The sequence below is a fragment of the Acinonyx jubatus genome, chromosome C1 (assembly GCF_027475565.1).
Source record: "Acinonyx jubatus isolate Ajub_Pintada_27869175 chromosome C1, VMU_Ajub_asm_v1.0, whole genome shotgun sequence".
Lineage (NCBI taxonomy): Eukaryota > Metazoa > Chordata > Mammalia > Carnivora > Felidae > Acinonyx > Acinonyx jubatus.
This window is the reverse complement of record NC_069381.1, coordinates 57,352,990-57,379,607: the sequence shown is the minus strand read 5'-3', so window position 1 is coordinate 57,379,607 and position 26,618 is coordinate 57,352,990. Positions and strand designations below refer to the sequence as shown.

The following is a 26,618-nucleotide window of genomic DNA, read 5'->3' as shown; positions in this document are numbered from 1 at the left end:
ATATTATGGCTTATATAGTCATATAATTGGTTTTGGCCTATATATGCATGTTATAGTGCATGATTTCTGAAAGGCTTTTGGAATATAGAAAATAACTTATAGGTTCCCCATAATGAAGTCCTATTACTTACAGGTGGGGAACAGCCATTATCACACTGCTAAGATATTGGCAGGAATATGTTGATATTCTGTAAAAGAATATTAGAAAGTAATACTTTACACAAATCTTCAGAAATAATACCAAGCTTCTTAGTCATAATGAACAAGCTTTAGTACTTTCCAATTTAAAGCTTCTACAAAGATCTCGTGTTTAAAAGAATGAAACTAGATCTCTATCTTACACCACTCACAAAAATTAACTCAAATGGATTAAAAACCTGAAACTATACAACTTCTAGGCAAAAAAAACCCCCCAAAAAAACCAAAAAAAACCCCCCCAAAAAAAACCACACACACACACCCACCCAACAACAACAGGGAAAAAGCTCCTTGACATGGGAATTGGCAATAATTTTTTGGACACCAAAAGCACAAACAACAAAATCAAGAACAAATGAGTGGGACTACATCGAGCTAAGAAGCTTCTGCATAGCAAAGGAAACCATCAACAAAATGAATGAAAGTACAGAATGGGAAAAATATTTTTGCAAACCCATAGATCTGATAAGGGGTTAGTATCCAAAATATACAAGGAACTCCTACAACTCAAGAGCATAAATAAATAAATAAATAAATAAATAAATAAATCCAATTTAAAAATGGGCAAAGGACCTAAATAGACATTTGTCTAACAGTTATATGAAGTGATGCTCAGTGTCACTAATAATCGATTAGGGAATTGTAAATCAAAACTATAATATCACCTCACACCTATCAGAATGGCTAGCATCAAAAAGAGAAGAGACAACAAATGCTGGGGAGGGTGTGGAGAAAAGGGAACCTTTGAGCACTGTTGGTGGTACTGCAAATTGGTACAGCTAGTAAGGAAAACAGTATAGAGGTCTCTCAAATATTAAAAATAGAACTACATATAATCCAACAATCTCACTTCTGAGACTGTATCTGAAGGAAACAAAAACACTATGTTGAAGAGATATATAAACCCCATGTTCACTGCAGCATTATTTGTAATATCCAAGACATAGAAAAAACCGAAGTGTCCACTGACAAATGAATGAATAAAGAAGTTGTGGTATGTATATGTATGTATATATATATATACACAATTGTATTATCATTCAGCCATAAAAAACAAGGAAATCCGTTCATTTCTGACAACATGGGTGGACTTTAGGGCATTATGGTCCCTGAAATAAGTCAGACAAAGACAAATATGGTACAATCTCACTTATATGTGAAATCTAACCTCTCCCCTCTACTGCCCAAACTCATAGAAAAAGAGATCAGATCTGTGGTTACTAGATGTAGGGGTGAGGGTAGGGGGAATTGGAAGAAAGTGGTCAACAGGTACAAATTTCCAGTTATAAGATAAATAAGCACTAGAGATGTAAAACAAAATGACTATTTAAAAAATACATTTTTTCCTTTCTATTATCTATATGAGATGATGGGTATTAGCAAAACTTATTGTGATAATTCACAATGCATTTAGATCAAATCATTATGCTGTACACCTTAAACTTATACAGTGCTGTGTGCCAATTATATCTGAATAAGACTAGGAAGAGAATACTTATAAAGATATTTCCAATGCAAAAAAAAATCTCATAATTTCAGCTGGAATTTCTTCAATTAAAAGATAGAATAGGCACAGGTATGTATTATCACTCTACCCACTGGATACCATGTTCCCAGTTGGATAAGTCAAGCAAGTCACCTGTTATTGTTAAGATTCGCTTGTGCACACTAATAGAAAAGGCCTCCAAATTGACACAATTTTGCGAATCTGCAAAAGCAACAGAGTTTTAATCAAATTAGTTAAGCAGCAATTTCTCTCTAGCAAATAACACTTTTTGAGGACAGGGAAGACAATGTATTTGTCTTTGTGTTTCCTGATGCCCAACAATATACTAGAACAAAGTCAGTATTTGACAAAATTTAGGAAGTATCATTTATGTGCTAGAAACTTCACAAATGCCTCACTCACATAATCCACTCAGCAAAGGCTAGCTGAATGAAGACAGGAATATACTTGTTAGATTTACAAGGAAATCTGGTTGAGATAAACTTTCCAAGTATTTGGCTATACATTTTTTTCTCTATGGCTATAGAATGTAGTAAGAAAAAATAGGAAATAAACTGCTGCTTACAGATCCTCAACTTAAAAAAAACTTATCTGCAGATCTATCTTAATTTGAATTTCATTAAAGAAAGGTTTTTTTTTTAATTTTTTTTCAACGTTTTTATTTATTTTTGGGACAGAGAGAGACAGAGCATGAACGGGGGAGGGGCAAAGAGAGAGGGAGACACAGACTCGGAAACAGGCTCCAGGCTCCGAGCCATCCGCCCAGAGCCTGACGCGGGACTCGAACTCCCGGACCGCAAGATCGTCACCTGGCTGAAGTCGGATGCTTAACCGACTGCGCCACCCAGGCGCCCCTAAAGAAAAGTTTTTGAAGGTTTTTTTAAAAATAAAATCTACACCCAACGTGGGGCTCAAACTCACAACCCTGAGACCAAGAGCTGCACACTCCACCAACTGAGCCAGCCAGATGCCCCTTAATTTGAATTTCTAATTTACAATTAGAGAATTATATTTCTAATTCTATAAATTAGATAATTCTATAAATATTAATATCTATTTTAATATCAAAATTGTAAATCTCACACTCCCCTTTCTTCTTCTCCATCTAAATGAAGAGGACAAGCTAAAGGATAGTTAGCATTATGCGACCAACAGATAGATGGATGAATGGACACACATACTAGGACAGAAAAAAAGTCTACTTAAATTTATTTCCAAATACTAGTTTTGTATTAATTTGTACTGTCTACCAGTAGCAGGAATATCTATGTTTTTCAATTGGACAGCACAGGGTCTATTAATACCTTGAATATTAACATAGAGGAAAAAAGTAGTAGTTGGAGCATTAAAATGCTGTTGCCTATATATACATATGCACAGTATTCACAGCCATAATGCATATGTATTACTTGGAAAATCACAACTTACTTCTACAGATTTGTTTGGCTTTTTGGATTGAAGAGGGTCAACATAAATACTTGGATGGAGAAGCTCCAGATACAACTCAATACTATCCTCTATGTTATAGAAGGTTCTTTTGGAGTTTCAACTGAGAAAAGGCCATTTGAGGGGCTGCTTCACAATTGTTAAAAAAATTCAGTAGAGTTACACGTATCTTTATTCTAAGTAAGCAGTTTCAAGCATTTTAATATTAAAGTTATCCTTAATCAAGGAATTAGGCATCTGCACCATTTGAGCACTTATTTTTTTCCTATGGTATAAAATTTTCTGTTTATGAAGGAAAATTATTTCGAAGGTCTGATAAAACTAGGGAAAAAAGAAAGTGTGTTCAACTCAGTAAAAAGAGGACCTACATTGGAACGCTTTTATAACGCCTTTTAGCCCTGGCAACACTTAAGGTGATTATGAATGCAGACCTAGAGTTAAACTAAAGGGGCTCTACCACCAATGAAGGGAATTGTGACCTTTGGCTCACTACTTTATGCTTCACATTCCTCATCTGAAAAATAAGGATAAGAGTGGGTTGTTATGAGGATGAAAATACTAATACAAATGCTTAGAAAAGAAAATATTAACTTCTATTATTATCCTTACTCTACAAATTAAAAATCTTCCATTTTCAAAAATGAATAGTTATCTCAACTGGGTTCCATTTTATTTACACTATCACTATATTTTAGGCTAGTACTGTGCCTTAGACATCATTCACATGAAAGATATTAATCAGAAAAGCTAATATATATAGAAGAGTTTCTTAAGATCTCACTTTAAGTTTGTTTGTTTGTTTTTGAGACAGAGAAAGAGCACTGATGGGGGAGGGGCAAGAGACAGGGAGGGAGAGAGAATCCCAAGCAGGCTCCACACTGTCAGCACAGAGCCCGATGTGGGGCTTCAACCCATGAACTGTGAGATCATGACCTGAGCCAAAGTCAGATGCTAAACCGACTGAGCCACCCAGCTGCCCCAAGACTTCACATTTTAACATAGGTTTTGTTTTTGGCCTATTTAAAAATTATAAAGTAATAAATGCCAAATGTTAAATACTAAAACTATTTAAATGTTAAAAAGTCCAAGTCCCCCATTCCACTCCTCTGTGCATGTTCTCAACCTTTATAATAGGGGCTGCCTATAATTAGCCATGTAAGCCCTAATTCCCTTATGTGAAAAATGAGGACAAAAGTACTAGAGTTTTTAAGATTAAAAATAATATGAATATGAATCACCTAGCATAGTGTCCAGAACATAGGCACTCAATGAATGGTATCTATCATTACAGGAAAGTCTGTGTTCACCTTATCTTTTCAATGTCTTCCCTCAGAGCATTATTGTCAAACGTGAAAATATTTTGGTAGTAAACATGTAAAACTAATTACTAGGTGTCCTTTCTTCTTTAAGAGGTTGCTACAACAGAAAAATGACACCAACAGATTTCAAATTTTCATACTCATTTTGATCCTAATACAAACAGCATGCACAAATAATTGATAATGGCTAAACAAAGCATCCCTTTTTTGGTAAAATGCAAATGTTTCATGGAAAAATCTTTCTAGGAAGGCTTCAATTACTTTTCTACATTTTTAGAGCAAGAGTATTAGTATTCTTATTTTTAAAAGACATAAGCAATTGCATGTATGCTTGATTAATCTTAAAAGTACTATGACATGGGTTAGAGCAACAGACCATCAAATGACCAAAGCACAGGAAGAAAAAAAAGGAAAATATTACTAAGTACATGAGACCATCTGAATTCCTGACAAACGATAAGCTAAAGACCATAATGCTTTTTCCCAAATGCCATTCCAGTCACTTGAAACTGTAACTATGAACTGCAATTAGCTCACATTAAGGTCTAAAAACACAGAGATGTTGATCAAATAATTATTTTGGATAGAAGAGATGGTGGAAAAGTAACTTTCTTGGAAATGAATTAAAAACAAAAAAGGTCAGTCTCTCTAAAATGGAAAATAATCAAAGCCGTATTAACTACGTAAATTCAGTAATGAGGGCAAAACATGTATCTCCAGAATGATGAAGAACAAAGCTGGGTTCACAGATTTGCCTTGTAGGGACCAGATATGTATGTATGTACATAGGTATGTATTTATTTTTTCAAAAAGTTTATTTACTTATTTTGAGAGAGAGAAAGAGCTCAAGTGGGAGAGGGACAGAGAGAGAGGGAAAGAGAGAAACCCAATTAGGCTCTGTGCTGTTAGCACACATCCCAACACAGGGCTCGATTTTGTGATCCATGAGATTGTGACCTGAGCCGAAATCAAGAGTCAGATGCTTAACTGGCTGAGTCACCTAGGCACCCCAGGACCAGGTATTTAAATGTTCACTAGTATTTTAACATCCCAATGATGGTACCTTTCAAATTATTGAAGTATACGTAACTGTGATATTTTAAATGATGGGGAAAAAAACCGATGGGGAAAAAATTGTGGACAGTCTTAAAGGTTCTTAAAGTTAAACTAGTGTTTATCTTAATTTCAGTTGTGAGTATAAATATTCTGTCTTGAAATCTGAGTATCAAATTTTTAAATAAAAATCTATTGATTGTGATTATCAACAAACTATCAAATCATCCTTATGTTTCTTTCTTATCAACTTAAGTTGACACTAAGAAAAAAGTCTCAGTGACCATAAATCTTGTCTTATTAAAACCTTATAAAAACTGTTCATATAGAACAATCAATATACGCCATGTATAATCATGTAATTTTACTCCTTTTTTTTTTCTTAAAGTATTGAGCAAATGAAGCTGCAAGCTGAATTCAACGGAACAAAACTGTCAGCAGGGGTGATATAAAGTCAAATTTTAAAACAGTGGATTTTTACTAAAACCAATTTTTAGGGGTTGGGCCTGGGTGGCTCAGTTGGTTAAGCGTCCGACTTCGGCTCCGGTCATGATCTCATGGTTCGTGGATTTAAGCCCCAGGTCAGGCTCTGGGCTGACCGCTCAGAGCTTAGAGGTTGCTTCATATTCTGTGTCTCCCTCTCTCTCTACCCCTCCCCTGCCACACTCTGTCTCTCTCTTTCCAAAATAAACATTGGGAAAAAAAACCAACCATGTTTAAACAGATTTATTTACTAGTGCTTTTGTATGTATTAATATAAAGATAGAATGATATTATAAAGCACACTCTAGGATTTGGTGCCCTAATTTTCTCTCTGTATTACTTTACTACTTTAAAGCAGACAAATTCCTAAACCCTATAAAATTAATATTTTCAGTCAGAGAAACATTAATCTTGGAAAAATGAGCAAGAAAATAGCTATTAAAGGTTAGGAGTAGGAATCACTGGGAATAATGGGAAACAATCTCAGCTGATTTTAGAAAAAACAATAAACAATACCATAGTGCCTTTTATTTAATGACAGAAGAAGACTACTTTATAACCTCCCATTCAGCTTTTTTTCAATAGAAAGGAAATAAACCAAAAAATAAAACTAATAGTAATAAGGATTTTAAAAAATGTATTTTTTAATTAGTTCCTCCACTTTTCTTCACAGGAAAAACACTAGCATGTAAAAGCCTTTTTGAAAGATGAAAATGAGGGGCGCCTGGGTGGCTCAGTCGGTTGAGCGTCCGACTTCGGCTCAGGTCACGATCTCGTGGTCCGCGAGTTCGAGCCCCGCATCGGGCTCTGGGCTGATGGCTCAGAGCCTGGAGCCTGCTTCCGATTCTGTGTCTCCCTCTCTCTCTGCCCCTCCCCCGTTCATGCTGTGTCTCTGTCTCAAAAATAAATAAACATTAAAAAAAAATTAAAAAAAAATAAATAAAAGATGAAAATGATAGTTTCCTAAAGCTGGTGGACGAAAATTCTCTTGTATTGAAAGTAGAGAGAAATATAAGACCCAACACTTGAATCAAATATTAAACTACCTAGAACAAGCTCACTGCTTTATGACTCAAAAGTGAAAAAGCACAGGGAACATACAAATGAATTTCCTAAAATAAAATGCACTCTCTCCATCAGAAAAAATTACCAAAAATTTTGTTGTTATTACAACAAAATACAATTCAAATCCAGATTTAAAACTATGAATAAAAATGCAAAATATGTACTGTCTTCAATGAAATAGTATAGAATGTTTAAAAGTTGGTAGTTATAGGCATAAATGGAAAACAAACGTGAAACTGCAAAATGAAATTTTTAAAGAAAACTGAAAGACGTGGGTAACAAACATCTGAAAAGTTGAATATTTAAAACATGGAGAGCCCCTGTCCTATATAATTTGCTCTCAATTTTGATCATTTAAAATAACTTACTGACGGGGCACCTGGGTTGCTCAGTAGGTTAAGTGTCTGACTCTTGATTTGGGCTCAGGTCAAGATCTCATGGCTAGTGAGACTGAGCCCCACATCGGGCTCAGTGCTTACAGTGTGGAGCCTGCTTGGGATTCTCTCTCTCCCCCCTCTCTGCCTCTCTCTCTCTCTCTCTCTCTTTCTCAAAATAAATAAATAAAGACTTTAAAAACATAAAATAAAATAACTTACTGACAGAGGAAGGGACAAACATAGAAAAAATTTGAGTAGTAAGTATATTAAAATGTAAAAAATTCAACTTAAGAAAACATTTAATAAGCAATATATGTTAGGTTCAACAATTCCAATCAATAACAACAGTGTTAAAAAGCGAAATGCTCTCTCAATAACTTTACAATAAGATAGCAGTTCTCACTGATTAGGCAATATTCTGAAAGATAAACAATACTAATTCAAAGTAGGCTACATCTAAATCTCTTAATTTACACACACACACACACACACACACACACACACACACACATCCTTCCTAGAAATGTCTGAAAAGCAAATTCACATTGCTCTTAGTTGGTAATATTTTTTAAACAAATGTGCTTAAAAATTTTGCAGAAATTAATGCCATTTTCCTTTACTACTGTTTCTCTTTTGCCTCAGTAAATCCATCTTACCTACTGTACCTTTCAGGTTTGAAAAAAATCTAACAAGTCAGAGTGGCCAAAATGAACAAATCAGGAGACTATAGATGCTGGAGGATGAGGACAAACAGGAACCCTCTTGCACTGTTGGTGGGAATGCAAACTGGTGCAGCCAATCTGGAAAACAGTGTGGAGGTTCCTCAGAAAATTAAAAATAGACCTACCCTATGACCCAGCAATAGCACTGCTAGGAATTTACCCAAGGGATACAGGAGTACTGATGCATAGGGGCACTTGTACCCCAATGTTTATAGCAGCACTCTCAACAATAGCCAAATTATGGAAAGAGCCTAAATGTCCATCAACTGATGAATGGATAAAGAAATTGTGGTTTATATACACAATGGAGTACTACGTGGCAATGAGAAAGAGTGAAATATGGCCCTTTGTAGGAACGTGGATGGAACTGGAGAGTGTTATGCTAAGTGAAATAAACCATACAGAGAAAGACAGATACCATATGTGTTCACTCTTAGGTGGATCCTGAGAAACTTAACAGGAACCCATGGGGGAGGGGAAGGAAAAAAAAAAACAACAGGTTAGAGTGGGAGAGAGCCAAAGCATAAGAGACTCTTAAAAACTGAGAACAAACTGAGGGCTGATGGGGGGGTGGGAGGGAGTGGAGGGTGGGTGATGGGTATTGAGGAGGGCACCTGTTGGGATGAGCACTGGGCATTGTATGGAAACCAATTTGATAATAAATTTCATATATTCAAAAAAAATGTAAAGAAAAAAAAGAAAGAGTAGAAAGGCTTCCATTTTAAAATCAAATTAACTATGGAGGGATAGTGGTTATTCTTGATGCCTTCTTTTTGTTACCTTCTACATCAAATATGTAATCCTCACCCACTCTTGTTAATCTTGCCTCCTTTACATCCTTCAAACTCCTAGATAGTCCTCTTGATCAAAACAGGAACAATCCAGTGTCATCTCTCATCTGTATTCATGCATCATCTTCCTAGGGAGATACCTCCCGTCTTCACACATGCTCTTTCTTCCCTGGGTTCATCCCCAAAGTTAACTTCTGGAAGAAAAAACTTACCTTGTCTCTCTCCTGATTAAAAATTCAGTGTCTCCTATAATGGTTAATTTATGGGTCAACTTGGCTTGGCTATAGTGCTCAGTTGTTTGATAAAATAATACTCTAGATGTTGTTGTAAAAATATTTTTTTAAGTTGTAATTAACATTCAAATCAGTAGATTTTGAGTGAAGCACTTTACCTTCTGCAATGTGTGTGGGCTTCATCCAGTTGGTTGAAGGCCTTAAAAGCAAAGACAGATTTTGCGAAGAAAAAGGAATTCTCTTCAAGATTTAAACATAGAAACCTTGCCTGCATTAGTTTTCAGCTTTCTCTTTATCTCTAGTTTGATGGATTAGATAAACAGATGGATAGATACATACATACATACATATGTACGTAGATAATAGATGATAGATAGATAGATAATAGAGATAATAGGTATAGAGACATAGATGTAGGTAAAAAAAAAGAAAAAAATCTAACATGTAGCAATGTTCTTAAGAGTAATATGGATATGTCTGAAAATGTCTTATTAAATTTTAATGGTAGAGACATGCCACTCTATCTTACTTTGATAATAGTTTACTTTCTGTTACGAAACATAACAGCATTTTTAGCTGGTATACTTTTTTAATAAAGTTTATCCATTTAGTTTGAGAGGGAGAGAGAGAAGAGAGAGAGCAACTGTGCATGTGTGCACAAGCAGGGGAGGGGCAGGGGAAAAGGAGAGAGAATCCTAAGGAGGCCCTACGCTCAGTACAGAGCCACATGCTGGGCTCAATCCCACAGAACATGAAATCATGACCTGAGCTGAAATCAGGAGTCAGACGCTTAACCAAATGAACCACTTAGGCATCTCTGGCTGATGTAATTCTTAGGCTCCTATATTTTTTGTTTCTTCACTTTCTTTTTTCATTTGGCAAAGAAGATAATCACTTTCTTTCTTTCTTTTTTTTTTTTTTTTTCATCTGGCAAACAAAATAGAAGAGAGAAACTTTCCATTACCTTATTAAGATGAATATAATAAGTGCAGCCTGGCAAATTCTGTTTCAAAAGGTAATTATTCAGTAGATGCCTGCCCCTGCACAGGAGACATCCATTTCATATTATTTTAAAAATCCATTTTTTTTAAAAAGTAAATGCTTTTGCTGAAATGCTCAAGTTGAAAAAGGATTGGTTTTTTTGTTTGTAATGCATTCTTCCAAAAGTAATACAACTACTATAAATTGCTAAGTCCCATGAATATAAACACATACATACATATGTGTATGTATATAAAACTATACTCTCTCATAAAGGAGCTCAATTCAAGTTGATAAGCTTTCAGTTTCTATCAATTTGAGATAAAATATGTAACTTTTCTGTGTGAGGTAATAATATTCACCCTCACTTACTTAATCTGCACTTGGTACACAGTACAATATACAGTTTACTATAGATACATACTAGTATACTGTTTACCTCTGTCAGTTTATATCTATTGAAGTTTACCACAAGTATATGGTCACTTGGGAGTTTTCAGAATTACTTTGCCATTAAGCAGAATTACGCTCTTCTTATACAAAGTGCAGCAATGTTTATTATAATTATATGTCAATAATGAAATATTTAACTTCACATAGAAGCACAATAAATGAAAATATTATACCTTGCCCATTCTTTTAAAAAATATTGAAAAAAGAATCTATGGTAGGGGAGAGGTGGTTACTGTAAACTTTTATACTTGAGTAATTCACCCTCCAAAGGCTGTTAAATCCTATGAAAGAGAAAAAGTGTTTTCTCTAATATAAAAAGCCTCTAAAACATAACTGAAGTGTCCCTTAAAATGGTTCTAGGATAAAGGTGTTGAAAATGATGAAATAAAAGCCACTAGGCAAGACATAATGATAAACAAGAAAGATTTTGGAGAGAGAACTAGGTTCACGTTCTTGACCATACCACTTACAGAAACTTGTGACCTCCAGCAAGTTTCTTAATCCCTTTTAGCCTCAATTTCTTCACCTGCAAAAATAGTTATTGTGCTAAATAAGAGCAAAGGAGATATTATTAGCACTGTGACTGGCACTTAGTAAGGTGACAATCATCATTACTGTCAAGATAAACTTGGGCTGCGGAGGAGGCTCATTACGATCCTTGCATTAATACCCACTCTCCTTCGTTGGTAGTGTAACTACTGGTACCTAGCTGTTACTCACTTTCAGTGTAAAGGACTCCAAAGAACTAAGAAGAATACAGAGCGAGAGGGGGTTAAAAGCCGAATTTTACAGGTAGCAAGAACCTGGACTCTGGCTGCAGAATTTGTCAGTGGGCCGTCATCGCACTTTTCAAAATTCTCCTGGTTCGCAGCCGAGTTGATGGAGGGTTTGGAGATTTCCCGGTTATGTGCATGCTTTTAAGAACAAAATCACTTCAGCCAAAAGAAAAATCTAGCACCCAGCACAGGACTGAAGATGATGACTTCCTTATTATTTGTTGAATCAATCAATACAGGTGTACATTTCAGGGGAAAACTATCCAGGAAAACCGACTTATTGAATAAAATTTTTATCTTCTATCCTGGAGTCCCTTTCCTCACCAAACGCTCAATATTTAAAGTTCTATCTTCACTTAATTATTTAAAAAAAACGAATGAGAGAGGAATTATCCCTAAATTCATGAAAAAGGAGTAAACTTTAAAAACGGTCAAACTGCCTACAGTTAGTTACCCTGCTGGTAAGCTACAGAAGCAGCTCCATTCGAACTCACATCTCCTGCGCCTCAAAGTCCAAGCTGTTTTCAATACACTAAAGTTTGCGCCTCCGCTTATCTCCGTAAACTGTCCAGTAGAGAGAACATTTATCATTGATCTTTCTTTTTCCTTGTCTGATGCCAGCCCTTCCATTTCACGCTACCTCCTATGCTGGGCTATGAACTAAATACAACAACAGGGAAGCTGCACGAATTCTAGGAATCGCGGTATATGCGCGAAGAACAGAAATCTGTTTTATCTTCTACGCCAGACGGATGTCCGGCGCCACCACTACAAACGACAAACACAGGCTAGGGTCCAGAGAGGCTGCAGACCGCGCCCAGGTCTCAAGTTTTGGTCAAGGCCCACGTTCAGGCCAGGCGAGGAGAGGTTATCCTTCCCCGACACCCTGGCCAAGGCGGGAGCCCAGAAGAGTAGGTTGGAGTCGCAGTAACAGTACAAACAATAAAGCCCAAAGTCCCTCTTCAGTCCGTTAAGCGCACTTACTTGAGCAAAGTAATTCCAAGACACAAGGCCGGCACCGGCAACGGGAAAGGCTCCTCTACCCTCCAGCCCAGGCGCTGGCGGTGACGACATCGGGGCCGCGCCGGCGAGAGCTAAGGCCCAGCTCAAGGCCACGAGCACAGCGCGCGGAGCGCGCGCTCTCGACAGGGGCGGGGTGACACGCGGGCGCCACCTTTAAGCGTCACGCGCGGGGCTCTGCCTCTGGACTTGAGGGTTTGAACATGTCGCGCCTGAAGGGAGTGGCCGAGCGGGATCCCCGAGTGGGTTTCAGAGCTGAGAGGAGAGACTGCGGTGCCTCGGTACCCCAGGGGCTTTTAAAGGCAGCGAGGAAGAGCGGCCAGTTAAACCTGTCGGGTCGGAATCTTAGTGAAGGTAAGATCCAGAGGTACCACCCGATTGTGCTGTTAGAAAGCACTTGCCCCTGTCTGGCACCCTTTCCTTGGCCTGCTTTTGGCCACTGCCACAGACTCCCAGGCTCTAATTCAGGCACTCATCACAGTTACACTGGTTCGGTCAGTACGGTTCGGTTCCTACTTTCTCTCAAGGAATAGTGAGCATATTTCCTAAATTGAGGATCAAGATAGATGCCACACAAAGTGAATTTGGCACCATCCTGAAAAACCTAGTAAAGATCAACAAGCACAGATTTGGACACCATGAATAATAGCCAAATGCTCTTTTTATTGTCTGTTGTGTAAAGGAGGGACTGGGAAGTGGGGAGAGAGAATATAGCATTCTTCCCATAGTGTTTTTCTCTTTTATTCAGATTTTAGGCGATCCGAGATTGAAACCTTCCATTTTTCATCTAATGATTGCTTTTTTATTGTGCCATGTATAGAGCAGATAAAGCAAATACTTGCTGAACGAATGAAAGGGTATATGAAGTAAAATCTCTGCTCTATCTGCAAAAGCTTTTTATCAGTGGGAACATAAATATTTTAAAACTACAGATATACATACACATTTGCTTTTCTCAGAGCCTGGAACAGTTTCCTTGATACCTGACTAGGGATTACTTGCTTCCTGTAGGACTCTGCTCAGAGGTCACACCTCTCAGAGGCCCTTCCTAACTACTCTATCTACAAACACCATTGCTAACACTGTTTTCTTGTTCGATTTTTTAATAACATTTGTCATTATCAGAATTTATTATGTATTTGTTTATAGTCTTCCCTGCCTTCTCAATAGAATGTTATTTTCAAGAAGTCAGGGAGCTTTGTTTTATTCGCTGTTGTTATTACTAACAACCCAAAATAGTACTTGGTACGTGATAGATTCTTATTAAATAAATATTTGTGGAAGGAATAAGTAAATGAATGAATATTTGCAAATACTAAGTGGTATACTGGAATGTACTTTTTGATTGGACCCAGATGATTTTGTCTAGTAAGTTTAAGGGAGCAAATGAATTTTGGCTCTGAACTCCATGATGACATGATCAGGGCCGTTTAGGTTATCATTGTATAAACAGAACCTAACAAAATTACTGGCCCATATTAGGTACTCCATAAATTATGTTGAATAAGTGGATGTATAGTATTTCATAGGGGAGAAAAAATATAAATGGGAGAAGCACATGGTATTTGTAGTTTATTATCAAAAAGAAATCCTTGTTACCGTAATGTAGAAGGTGTTTAACTGTAGCCTTCAACTTCTCTTGCCATTCAATCTTTGCCACCCAAACCACTGTAATTCTGAACTATGTAAAGTCCCTTATGGGGCCATGCTCTTTATCTCCATATCTTTGCTCCTGTAACTTTGAGATGCTTAATCTTACTGTGCCTTATTTTCTCATTTATAATGTGTTTGTGATAATAGGACCTACTAAGGTTTAAATGAGATAATACACACAAAGTATCTGGTACTAAAAAGTACACAGTAAAAATGAGTATTACTGTTATTACTATTAACATTGTAATAACTTTCTAAGTGCTTTCCTGGATTTCTTTAAATCTCACCCTCTACATCAGTGTCATCATCAAGATATCCTTTCAAAAGGATTTATCTTTGACAAATGCCTAATGTCATGTATCCACCATTACGGTATCATAATGAGCAGTTTTACTGCCCTAAAAATCCTCCGAGCTCTACTTATTCATTCCTTATCTGCTTCACCTGAGGCCTGGTAGTCACCAGTCTTCCTGTTCCTGTAGTTTTGCCTTTCCCAAAATGTCATATAATTGAAGTCATATGTAGCTTTTTCAGATTGGCTTTTTTCACTAAGCAATATGCCTTTAAGGTTCCTCCATGTCTTTTTGTGCCTTGATAACTCATTTGTTTTTATTTCTAAATAATATTCTATGGTATAAATGTATGTACCATTTTATCCATTTACTTTTTGAAGGACAACTTTGTTGCTTCCAGTTATTGGCAGTTTTGAATGAAGCTGTAATTTGTGTTCAGGTTTTTGTGTGGACCTAAATTTTCAAATAATTGGGTGTTAACCTAGGAGCGCCATTTCTAGATCACATAGTAAGACTGTGCTTAGCTTTGTAGGAAATTGCCAGACTGTCTTCCAGAATGCATGTACCATTTTGCATTCCTTCCAGCAATGAATGAAAGTTCCTGTTGCTCCATATCCTTGCCATTTTGGGTATTATCAGGTTTTTGGAGTTTAGCCATTCCAATGAGTGTGTAGTCCTCTATCTCAATGTTTTAGATATGATGTGCAACATCTTTTCATAAGCTTGGTTGCCGTCTGTATATCTTCTTTGGTGAGATGCCTGTTCAGATCTTTTGTTCATTTTTTTTTAAGTTTATTTATTTTGAGAGAGGCAGAGACAGAGTGAGTGGGGGAGGGCAGAGAGAGGGAGAGAGAATCCCAAGCAGTCTCCACACCATCGGCACAGAGCTCGATGCGGGGCTCGAACTCATGAGCCGTGAGATCATGACCTGAGCTGAAACCACGAGTCGGACCCTTAACTGACAGAGCCACCCAGGCACCCCTGTTCATTTTTTAATTGGGTTGTTTTCTTATTGTTGAGCATGGTTGTCCTTTATTTGTCTTTTCATGCAACATGTCTCTGTTCAGTAACTCAGGATTCAATGAATAAGTGATATATAGAAGAAGGCCAGTGGCCTGTTAGGATTTTTTAAAGTCAATATTATATGAAGAGTAGATAAAATCAATATAAGTATTGGTTTTTTTTGACCAAGTAATTGCAGAAAAATGATTACTACTCTTTTCTGATAAACTTTTACTAACTTGTCCCTTTTACTGGCCTACACATTGTTATACTTTTCAAAAACATACTCCTTTTTTAAAAAGTCTTCTCATTATTTATATTATCTCCAAATTTATATTATCTCTTCTCATTAAATTATCTCCAAATGTTATTACCTAAAATTATGTATTATGTTCAAAACGATTATCACATTTAGCTTCTTTCAGATTGTTATCAATATGCATGAGATATCATGAGATATTTATATGACAGATATGAGCATATGAAAGTGTTTGAATGCTACAGACAGATACTTATTTACATTGCATTTGTTATATACCTGTTATGTATGTTTTCTCCAGATATTGTGCTGAAGAAGCAAATTGACACTTCAGATAATTTATAGTCACATAAGCATTTTGGTATGTTTTATTCAAATTTGTTTATTAAAAATTGCACTTGTTAAATAACAAATTTTTTGTGTTGTATTCCAGGTCTTTCTTCCCTTCTTATTTATGCAGTAATACATAGGTACATTTGTAATGTACCATCATGTCCATAATTTCTACATTGGAAAAATAGAACCTAGCCTTTAATTTTGAGGTATATAACCCAAAACAGTTAACAGTCTGTTTATTCTTTCTCTTAGATGGTGGCCTCCTTGAATTGATTCTTCTTAGCAGAAGCTCTAAGAACAATGGGACACTTTATTTCCCTGATAGGGTGTTATCTGATACCCAGTACAGATTAATTTTTGTGTGTAACTGAAATCTGAGTATTCTTGGGGATTTTTAGTACCCTTTCTTTTTATAGGCTGTAGTTCTTTTATGGAAATACCCATTTATTATTTTCTTCTTTATAAAGCATTGTATCTATGACAGAAAAACTACTATCTATAGAAAGCATAAAAAGTGAAAATAACCATTCAGGGTTAATCACTGTTGATATTTTGAAGGTTTTTCTTCTATAGTTTTCTGTGTGAATGTGATGTATAATTTGCCTTTTATTTTTTATTTTTAACAAATTAAGAATTGTACTGAGTCCTCTTTTCTGAATTTTGTTTGTACATTTTTTGGTGTTACTTACATAATCTGATTATTTTTAATGACCATAATATTTCATCTTATGACTACAATAATATTCTTAAACATCTGAATGTTATTGGTAGTTTTAAAATTACCATTCATGAGTGTCAGTTTTATAAGTTACTCACAAAGTTATGCCTGAACAAAATAACTGTTAATAACCAACTTCAAAGAGAACATTAGAAATATTCTGGAAATTTTAAATGACTGCTCTTTTTTCTGAGCAAGTACACAAAAATATATCATTGTTTGGTTTAGTATAGATATTGCAGCTTTTTCATTGGACCAGATAAAATAAAGATGGAGTTGAAAAGGAGGTATTGATTGTTGCCTTGTGGTTGCCTGCCATTGGTAGAACAATAGTATAGAACATGTTTTTGGGTGATTCATCAAAAACTCAGTGAAAGAAAAAGGTGCCAGAATTTGGAACAAAAGAATGCTGTAAATTTTAAAGCAACCACATTGTTGAACTGACAAGAAAATTGGTAGGTGGATAATTTATTAAACAAACCAATTATGTTTATTCGAAAACCATATTATTTGAAAGGGAAATAAAGGTATAAGGCTATCCTGCCTTACCTTTCAAAGAGCAGTTTGGTTAGTTTCCATTTGTGGAATTAAGTAAATAGGTCTAGGGCTTCTAGGCCTCCAGATGTCATGTCATCTATTTTGAGGTAGTGAGAATTTGCCTTATTCAGTATGTAGAGTTTGTTATGACACTATAAAAAGTGTAACATAAACCGTATACTTCCCAAGTTTTAAATAACCACCCTTACATCTGTATTAACCATGTTCTGCTTTATTATTTACCTTGACTCTGTATTTTGACTACTGGTTGTCTTCATGGAATTTACTATAATATTCTAAACAGCTCATAAGAATTAACCAAAGTATCAGATTTTAACAACAAATAATTCCAGAAAGAAACTATATTTCCAGATGAGTAGATCATTAAAACAGGCTAATTCTTGAACATTTCTTAGAAATAAAAACAAAAGGAAAGTGTTTTAATCTGTATATGATGGCAGAATCTTGAGGTAAACATTTAATTTTTAGCATACTGAAATCCTGGGAAGTCTGGAACAAGGAATTAGATAATTAATTAAAAGTTCCATTCCTATTTCTTGATCTGTTAGAATAATTCTAAACTTTAGTGTCTCAAACTCTTGATGTGTATTTCAAGTTATTGTCAGTGCCAAAATTTGCTTAATAAATGAGTGCAAACTTAAATTTATCTCTATATTAATGTCATGTTCATTAACTTGCATTGTAATGTTTTCTTGAGTAAGAGTTAAGTGAATGCCATCTGTCATATATTGTCACAGGAAAAAAAATTATTGGGAAGAATGGAATTACAGTTTCAGTGAGACTTATGTTCACTATAAAGCTGAATGTACTCTCAAGTGAAAGTAATAAATTCAAGCATATTTTTCTCTTAAAGTGATTGGTAAAAATGTTTTCTTTTTTATATGTTAAACACTGTTTCATTTTTTCTTATAGTATCCTGCTGGACTTCAAGAGTACCATTCTCTTCATGTATTCTAACGTAACAATGACTCAGGTGCTCTAAAGCACAAAGATACATCTCTCTGTGTCAGTCTCAAGCTGCAACTGAGTTAATACCTTCTATGTAATATAATTTTATTCTGGGGTGTGTGTGTGTGTATGCGTGTATTTTTTTCTTATTAAGCTTTAAAGATAGTCTGAAAGTGACATAGTATTGTGGATTGTCGATATGGGATTCTTTCTTTAGTGTAATGAGCCCATTGGTTGTCATGAATAAACTACTGTGGAGAAATTTGGAATGTTTATCAATGGAGCTTTTCCTAATCTTTTACATAGTGTTGGACTTACTGGTTTATATTCAATTCTCATAATTTTTTAAAAATGCTCATAATGGGGTAGACAGTTTACTGAATGGCATTTGTAGGATAAGCTGTTATTAAAATATTATTCTGCACCTAGCAAAAGCCTTTTTGTACTACTGTTGTTGGATCCTAGCATTTAAATTATGATGGGGCCCTCTCATTTAATCAGCAAAGAAATTGGTAACCAGAGATATTAGATGAGATGTTAATTGACAATCAGTTGGATTAGTTGCACTGAATCTTAGTTCCCTGACTCTTTGGTCAGAAATACACCCATTATGTCCTATTGTGTATCATAGTTTAATATATTTACAGCCTTTTAGAAGATGGAATCTACATAGAGTAGGATATAGACCTTAATGGGAATGATTATGGTTTTCTACTTAAGGAAACATCATATATGGTGGGTAATCTTTATATCTATGAAACTGTTTAAAATGGTCAAAAAAGACCTTTAAATCTCATATGATCTGTTGCTCCTATGGTTTGCTGGCTACACATTCTTTTACCTCTCCATGTAAACACCATTTTAATCATGTTTTTTTCTTTTTTATTTCTTCTCTGTTTCTTCCCTTACTCACTTCTAAGTATCTTCCCCATATTATACAGTTCTCTACCATCAGCCCGTCTGTATTCCCCCTTTTTCTTTTTATTTTTTTAATGTTTATTTATTTTTGAGAGAGACAGACACAGAATGCGAGTGGGTTGGGGCAGAGAGAGAGGGAGGCACAGAATCTGAAGCAGGCTCCAGGCTCCGGCTGTCAGCACAGAGCCTGATGTGGGGCTCGAACTCACAAGCTGTGAGATCATGACCTGAGCTGAAGTTGGACGCTCAACCAACTGAGCTACCCAGGCGCCCCTCCCCATTTCTATAATTAACTATTGTAAGTGGAAGAAAGAGTAATATGCCAAAAAAACATGTAAAGAAATCTTTTCTCAGTCTCTGTTAAGGGCCATTCTGTCCAGTGTTGAAGCCTTAGTCACCTATGGCTATTTAAATTTTAATTAACCAAAATTAAATAAAATTAAAAATCATGTTCTACAGTCACTTTAGCCACATTTTAATAAGCGTTCAATAACTGTATGCAGCTAGTGGCCATCATATAGTGCAGCATATAGGAAATTTTCATCATTGAAAAAGTTGTATTGGGTAGTGCTCTTCAAGGCAATTATTATGTTGAGATATATATATATATATATATGTGTGTGTGTGTGTGTGTGTATGTGTGTGTAGTATACCAGTGTGTATATATGTATGTGTATTTATACATGTATATACCTCAATTTGTTTATTCATTCACTTGTTGGTACATATATACATAAATGAATAAATGTGTATATGTTAATAAGATTATCTTGATATATTACATCATCTGTATTTTTATTTTGCATTAACCTTATTGGAGTATAATTTACAAACAATGTATGCATCATTTTTTTAATTAATTTTTTTATTTTATTTTATTTATTTTTTTTTTAAAAACGTTTATTTATTTTTGAGACAGAGAGAGACAAAGCATGAACGGGGAGGGTCAGAGAGAGGGAGACACAGAATCTGAAACAGGCTCCAGGCTCTGAGCTGTCAGCACAGAGCCCGACGCGGGGCTCGAACTCACGGACCACGAGATCATGACCTGAGCCGAAGTCAGCCTCTTAACCGACTGAGCCACCCAGGCGCCCCTAATTAATTTTTTTAATGTTTATTTTTGAGAGAGAGGGACAGAGCATAAGTGGGGGAGGGGCAGAGAGAGAGAGAGAGAGAAGGAGACACAGAATCTGAAGCAGGCTCCAGGCTCTGAGGTGTCAGCACACAGCCTGATACGGGGCTCGAACCCACAAACTGCAAGATCATGACCTGAGCCAAAGTCAGATGCCCAACTGACTGAGCCACCCAGGTGCCCTGTATGCATCCATTTTAAGTGTATCATTTAATAGGTTTTGACATACACACATACACACATTTGTGTAAACACTACCACAATCAAAATGTAGAACATCTTCAATATTCAGAAATTACCTTTTAAGCCCCTTTTCTGGCAGTCAATCCCTACTGCTAGTTCTACACAACCAATGATCTGCTTTTTGTCAATATAGATTAGTCTCTTCTAGAATTTTATTTACATGGAATTACAGATTTGCAATTTTGATTTCTTTTGCTTTAGCCTTCCCTTGCTTAGTATGTTTTCTGAGGTTCATCCATGTTGTTTATATCAGTAGTTTTTTTTTTTTTATTGTTGAGTAAGTCTATTGTATGTATATACCTCAATTTGTTTATCCAATCACTTGTTGATATACATTTGAGTTGCTTCTAGTTTTTTTTTTTTAAGTTTATTTATTTATCTTGAGAGAGAGAGAGAGAGAGAGAGCAAGCAGGGGAGGGGCAGAGAGAGAGTGAGAGAGAATCCCAAGCACTAAGGTGCAGAACCTGATGCAGGACTCAAACTCACTAACCACGAGATCACGACCTCACCCGAAATCAAGAGTCAGATGCTTAACCGACTGAACCACCCAGGCACCTCAAATTGCTTGTAGTTTTTGACTATTATGAATAAAACTGCCATGATCTTTCAAATACAGTCTTTGTGTAGACATACATTATCGTTCCTATTGAGTTACATACCTAAGAGTAGAATTTGTGGACATACAGTGATAAATAAATGTACATTTAACTGTTTAAGAATTTACCAAGCTGTTTGCTCCTAGTAACATGAGTGAATCAGTTGCTGCACGTCATTACCAACATTTTCTATTGTCAGCCTTTTTAACATTAGCCGTTCTTGGGATCGTGTTGCAGTATGTCCTTACGGTTTTATTTACATTTCCTTAATGCCTCATGTTGTTGAGCATCTTTTCAACTGCTCATTAACCATTTGTGTATCTGCCAAGTGTTCATATTTTTTTGTCTATTTTTAAATTGAACTATTTGTCTTAAGTTATGAGACCTTTTCTATTTTGGGGATAGGAGTACTTCTCAGATATCTATCTCTATTGATAATCTATTATATCTTCTTAGTCTGAGGATTAATGATTTCTTTAGAAGAACATAAGGTTTTAATTTTGATGAAGTCCAGTTTATCATTTTTTTTTTCTTTTGGGTTTTGTACTTTTTCTGAACTAAGAAATTTTCTCCATCCAAAGGCTGTGAAGATTTTCTCCTCTGCTTTCTTTTAGAATTTTTATAGTTTTAACTATAATATTTAAGTCTATGATCTATTTTGAGTTAATTTCAGAGTATGTCATAAGGTAAATGTTGAGGTTCCTTTTTTCATCCGTATGAATTTACAGTTCCAGTGTGATTTGTTGAAAAGACTCTCTTTCTCATTAAATTGGCACCTTTATTGAAAATCAATGGATAATATATTATTGTGTAGAATTTTCCTTAACTTTTCTTTTCTATTGATTAATATATCCTTATGCTAATACCACAGTGTCTTGACAGGCTTTATGGTAAGACTTGTAATCAAGTACTGTTAAGTTCTAGAACTTTATTCTGTTTCAAAAAATTATTTAACTTATTTCAGTTCTTTTGCATTTTGATAATACATTTTAGAATCAGTTTGTTAATTTCTATAGAAATGCCTCCTGAGATTTTGATTAGGATTATGCTGAAGCTGTAAGTCACCTTAGGGAGAGGTGACATCTTAATAATTAGTTTGTAATGTGGTATATTTCTCTACTTACCCAGATCTTCTCTAAGTTTTCATATTTTATATTTACATACCACAGGACTTGCATATATTTGTTAAGCTGAACCCTGAATATTTCATGGTTTTAGATTGTGTGTCTTATAAATCTTTAAACATATAAAGAATATTTTCATTTATCAATTGCTAATACATGGAAACACAGTTGAGTTTTGTATATTAATCCTGAATTCTGTGCACTTTCTAAACTCATTACATATAATTTTTTTTTATAGATTCCTTAGGATTTTCTGTATAGATGATCTCTTAAAGAGACAGTTTTACTTTTTCCTTTCTAACCTGAACATCTTTTATTTCTTTTGTTTTATTGCATTGGTCAGGATCCATCGTAAAATTCTAAAGTAGTGAGAATGTGCATCAAGAAAACACTAAGAGAAAGCCCTTAGTCTTTCACCTTTATGTATAATGTCAGCTGTACCTTTTTCATAGAAACCTTTTTTTTGAGTGTGTATAAGTCTCATAGATTTAAGGAGAATTGCTTTGCTTCCATAAATCCACTGTATCAGACTAGTAAACCTGAATTGTACTTCAGTATCCTGAACTTGAAACTTTGCACTTTTTCATTTAGTATCATTCTGTAATCGTAGTCAATGACTGCAGGGTATAACTGATTGTTGCCTTGATTAATAACGCTCAAAGTTCTAAATCAGACTGATATGTAGTCCTACTTATATGATGGAATGAAGGACTCTTTAAAATAGTTTTGCTACAATGCTATAGCAAGTTAGTACCTTCTTGAGGTTTCAGTTTTCATAGTGGTGAACCTCGACTCTCCATGTTCAACTTACAGTCTATTTGCTGTGTTACAGGAGTTGCGATAGTTGTTCCAATGGGATTCACACAATGTTGTGTGATGGGGTAAGAAATAAAATTGTATGTTAGGTAAAATAGAGAGCAGCTACCAGAGTCAGTTATGCTTTCCAAATATCCACCGAGAGTCAAGACAGTAGTATAACTTTACAGGTGTTTGAATCCCATTTCTGCTCCTTACTGGCTGTGTAGCCCTGGGTAAATTATACATTCTCTCTGTGCCCCATTTTTCTTGTCTATAAAACGAGAATAGTAACAACACCTATCTCGCAGAGTTGTTACGAGGTTTAAATAGTATATTAGAAAATTGCCTGGTATTTGTAAGTGTTAGCTATTATCATTAGCTATTATTAACATCAGTGTTTTCTCAGACAGTATATACTAATGTTATAAAATTATGACATCACTTTATAAATGTTGATTTCCATGCCTTCTCCCTATTCTATTAGTGCAATGGTAGAGTCCTTTCTTTATTTGCATTATATGTCGACTGCAATGTGCTGTGCAGAGTATGTATATAGTAAATATAGTTGAATGAAGATAAAAGATTTAATATGTAAAATACATATCATATTCTGTTTTTGAATAAAATCAACTTTAGTTGTAATTCATTGTTCGTTTGAATTGTTTTTAAGTATTTTTTTTTAATGTTTCAGAAATTACTTTCCAATAGATGAACTGCATGGCTATTATAAAAATATGCCACTTAGTATCTCACTTCTTGTTTTCTTTCTTTTCCTTTTTTTCTTTTTGGTGTGGTGGTGATGGAAATAGTACCTCAGTGTGTCTGGAGAATAAACGTGGATATCCCTGAGGAAGCTAATCAGAATCTTTCATTCAGTGCTACTGAGCGATGGTGGGAGCAGACGGATTTGACCAAACTAATCATATCCAACAATAAACTTCAGTCACTTACAGATGATCTACGACTGCTGCCTGCACTCACTGTTCTTGATGTAAGTTGACTGATTCTAAATATGTCATTAGTTGCGACTCTAAGAGACTCTAAGGCTAAATTTAGGCTTCATAAGCAGAAAAAAGTAGAAAACCCATGTTTAATTGGTAGACTGTAGGAAGAATAACAAGTTATTGGTGGGTATAGCATGATAATTAAGAGTGTACATACAGAACATCAGGCTTCAGTTTCTGACTGTGCCACTTGATAGCTGTGTAACCTTGCAAAGTAACTTCATTGTGCCTCAGTTTCCACTTTTATAAACCAGGACTGACACTACTACCTATTTTTAAAACTTGTTCTTAGAATTATTTTTTTTTTATTTTTATTTTTTAAATTTTTTCTTTTTAACTTCTATTTACTTTTGAGACAGAGAGAGACAGAGCATGAACTGGGCAGGAGCAGAGAGAGAGGGAGACACAGAATCTGAAACAGGCTCCAGGCTCTGAGCTGTCAGCACAGAGCCCGACGCGGGGCTCGAACTCACGGACCATGAGATCATGACCTGAGCTGAAGTCGGACACCCAACCGACCAAGCCACCCAGGCGGCCCAAAACTTGTTCTTAGAATTAAATGCATTATTGCATGCAAACAGAATCAGCATTTAACAGGTGGTTGCTGCTGCTTATCCGTTTTCATTGCTATTATTTTTCTCATCATTATTCTAGACATGAAAGCAGCACTTAAAATTAATTTATTCTAAACTTGTCTTCAACGCTGACTTAAATTATTGAACATAAATTTTTGTGTGTATATTAAGAGACTGTTTTTAGTCTCTAGTTGCCATGTGTTGTGAAGTAAAGCATGAGTAGTTTGTTTCACAATCTACAGAGTTCTGATGTACTTTATGTAGGAACATCAGAAATCTTCTAATTCATGTTTGAAAAAGTTGGATCTGGTGAAATTTCTAGATACGTTTTTATTTTCTTCATTTGTAAAATGAATGGATTGGCTTTAGGTGTTCTCTCAGGTTTCTCGTACTTTCAAAATAATATGGTTCTGTGAGAACATGAGAGAGGTTCCCCCTACCCTTTCTCTCTCTCTCTCTCTCTCTCTCTTTTTTTTTTTTTTGCTATATGTTGACATAAATCATACCATCAAAGTGCTATTAGTTTCTAATAGCTATTAGTTTCTCATCTCTCATTTCAGATTGAAATTCCACTCAATGAGATAAAGTTATTTTTTAAATTGTAATCTTTAAAATTGATGACTTTATCACTTCACGGTTTCTGAACAGCATTGTGGTCAACTTCAAATTCCTTTTCCTCTTCTGTACATGGAATAAATTACCAAACTCCAACTCAGTACTGTTGAATTACAGTAACAAAATTATTGTGGAAGAATTCAGTACAGTGACAAACTCATGCTCATGTATTATTAATTATAAGACTAAGATATTGACTGTTTTTTAATAACTTTTAGATACATGATAATCAGCTGACATCCCTTCCTTCTGCTATAAGAGAGTTAGAAAATCTTCAGAAACTTAATGTCAGGTAAAATTTAAGCTTATTTAATTTCAGTATTGCTAATATAATGGTATAAATCTAATATTTTAAAAATATTTTTTAACATTAGAAAATATTTTTGTATGATCTCAGAAAGTGGTAAAAGCAGAGTAAGAGTTTTAAGTTTTCTCAGATTATTTATTTTTGTTTTAGAATTAATTGCCCACATGTTTTTCTGATTTTACAAATGTCCAGTTGATTTTCTTAAAGTACTTTTTGTTTTATTTTTATATAACAGTTTTTAGTGGTTATTTCAGAAAACCTTTTTGTTAATATCTCAGGTTTTAGGTTACTTTGATATTCTTTAAAATATCCAGGTCAAGCAAAGGAAGAAATTTGAAACAGTTATTTCATTAGTGATGAAAAATGTCATGGCTTTAGTATTAGTAGCTTTTAAACTTTTCTGAGGACTCTGTGGATATGGTTCTGATACTCGTTAGGTATGTGGGAAGCCAGGTGGCTAAGGCTCTCACTAACTTTTTTTGCCCTTCAATCTGTACCTCTAGACTTTTAAGAAATAACAACCTTATATGCTATATATGCACAGGTTAGGGGAAAAGGGATTTGGGAAGATTTCATTTAGTAGATAAAAAGGTCTAAGTGTTCAAAACATAGTTTGAAAAACTGTGGTTTATAAAATAGGTATGGTTACAGATCTATCTAACATAGCATAGTCAAGTCTCTGTGTTCTGGAGGTAAGTTCATTGCTTTGAGGGAAAATGGTTCCTTAATTTACAGCCCTCATCTGGTGAAAAACTTAAAATTACCACAAAAGCAAAAATAGCTACACACAAAAGGTGCTAATTGTTTAGAGCTACATCAGAACTCCTTCCCCATACAAGTCAAAGGCATGGGTATGGCCTGTAAAGGCAAGAGCCAAAATCTAGAGTCAAAGTCTAGAATCAGATGAGCCACCTAGGAGCCCCAATAGTAACCAATTTTTGACAGTTTTTTAGTGCTTCTTATTTTAGAATGCATCTTTTGGCATTTTTGTTCTAACTAGTTTTATTTTTGTATAATTTAAGGTTATTTTTACCCTGTTATATTTCTCATTTCACCCTGTTACTTGTTAAGTAATTATATATGGTGTGAAAGTAGAATGGATTCCTAAGTAAATA

General features: G+C 35.2%; 2 protein-coding genes across 4 annotated transcripts in view; one reads left to right on the top strand and one right to left on the bottom strand.

The window, feature by feature from the left end:
- The window catches only part of SRSF11 (serine and arginine rich splicing factor 11), a 43,763-nt gene extending 31,222 nt beyond the window's left edge, over nt 1-12,541 (bottom strand). The window contains exon 1 of one of the 2 annotated variants that reach the window (XM_027058891.2): nt 12,389-12,541. The gene's annotated coding sequence lies outside the window, so the exon portion shown is untranslated. The remainder of the gene's footprint in view (nt 1-12,388) is intronic. The other variant, XM_027058892.2, reaches the window with a different exon arrangement.
- A 31-nt stretch (nt 12,542-12,572) lies between these two features.
- LRRC40 (leucine rich repeat containing 40) overlaps nt 12,573-26,618 on the top strand; it is a 46,915-nt gene continuing 32,869 nt past the window's right edge. The window contains exons 1-3 of one of the 2 annotated variants that reach the window (XM_027058889.2): nt 12,573-12,778; nt 23,812-23,993; nt 25,415-25,488. In XM_027058889.2, coding sequence (XP_026914690.1) covers nt 12,628-12,778; nt 23,812-23,993; nt 25,415-25,488 — 407 coding nt within the window. In that variant the 5' untranslated portion in view covers nt 12,573-12,627. The remainder of the gene's footprint in view (nt 12,779-23,811; nt 23,994-25,414; nt 25,489-26,618) is intronic. The other variant, XM_015080880.3, reaches the window with a different exon arrangement.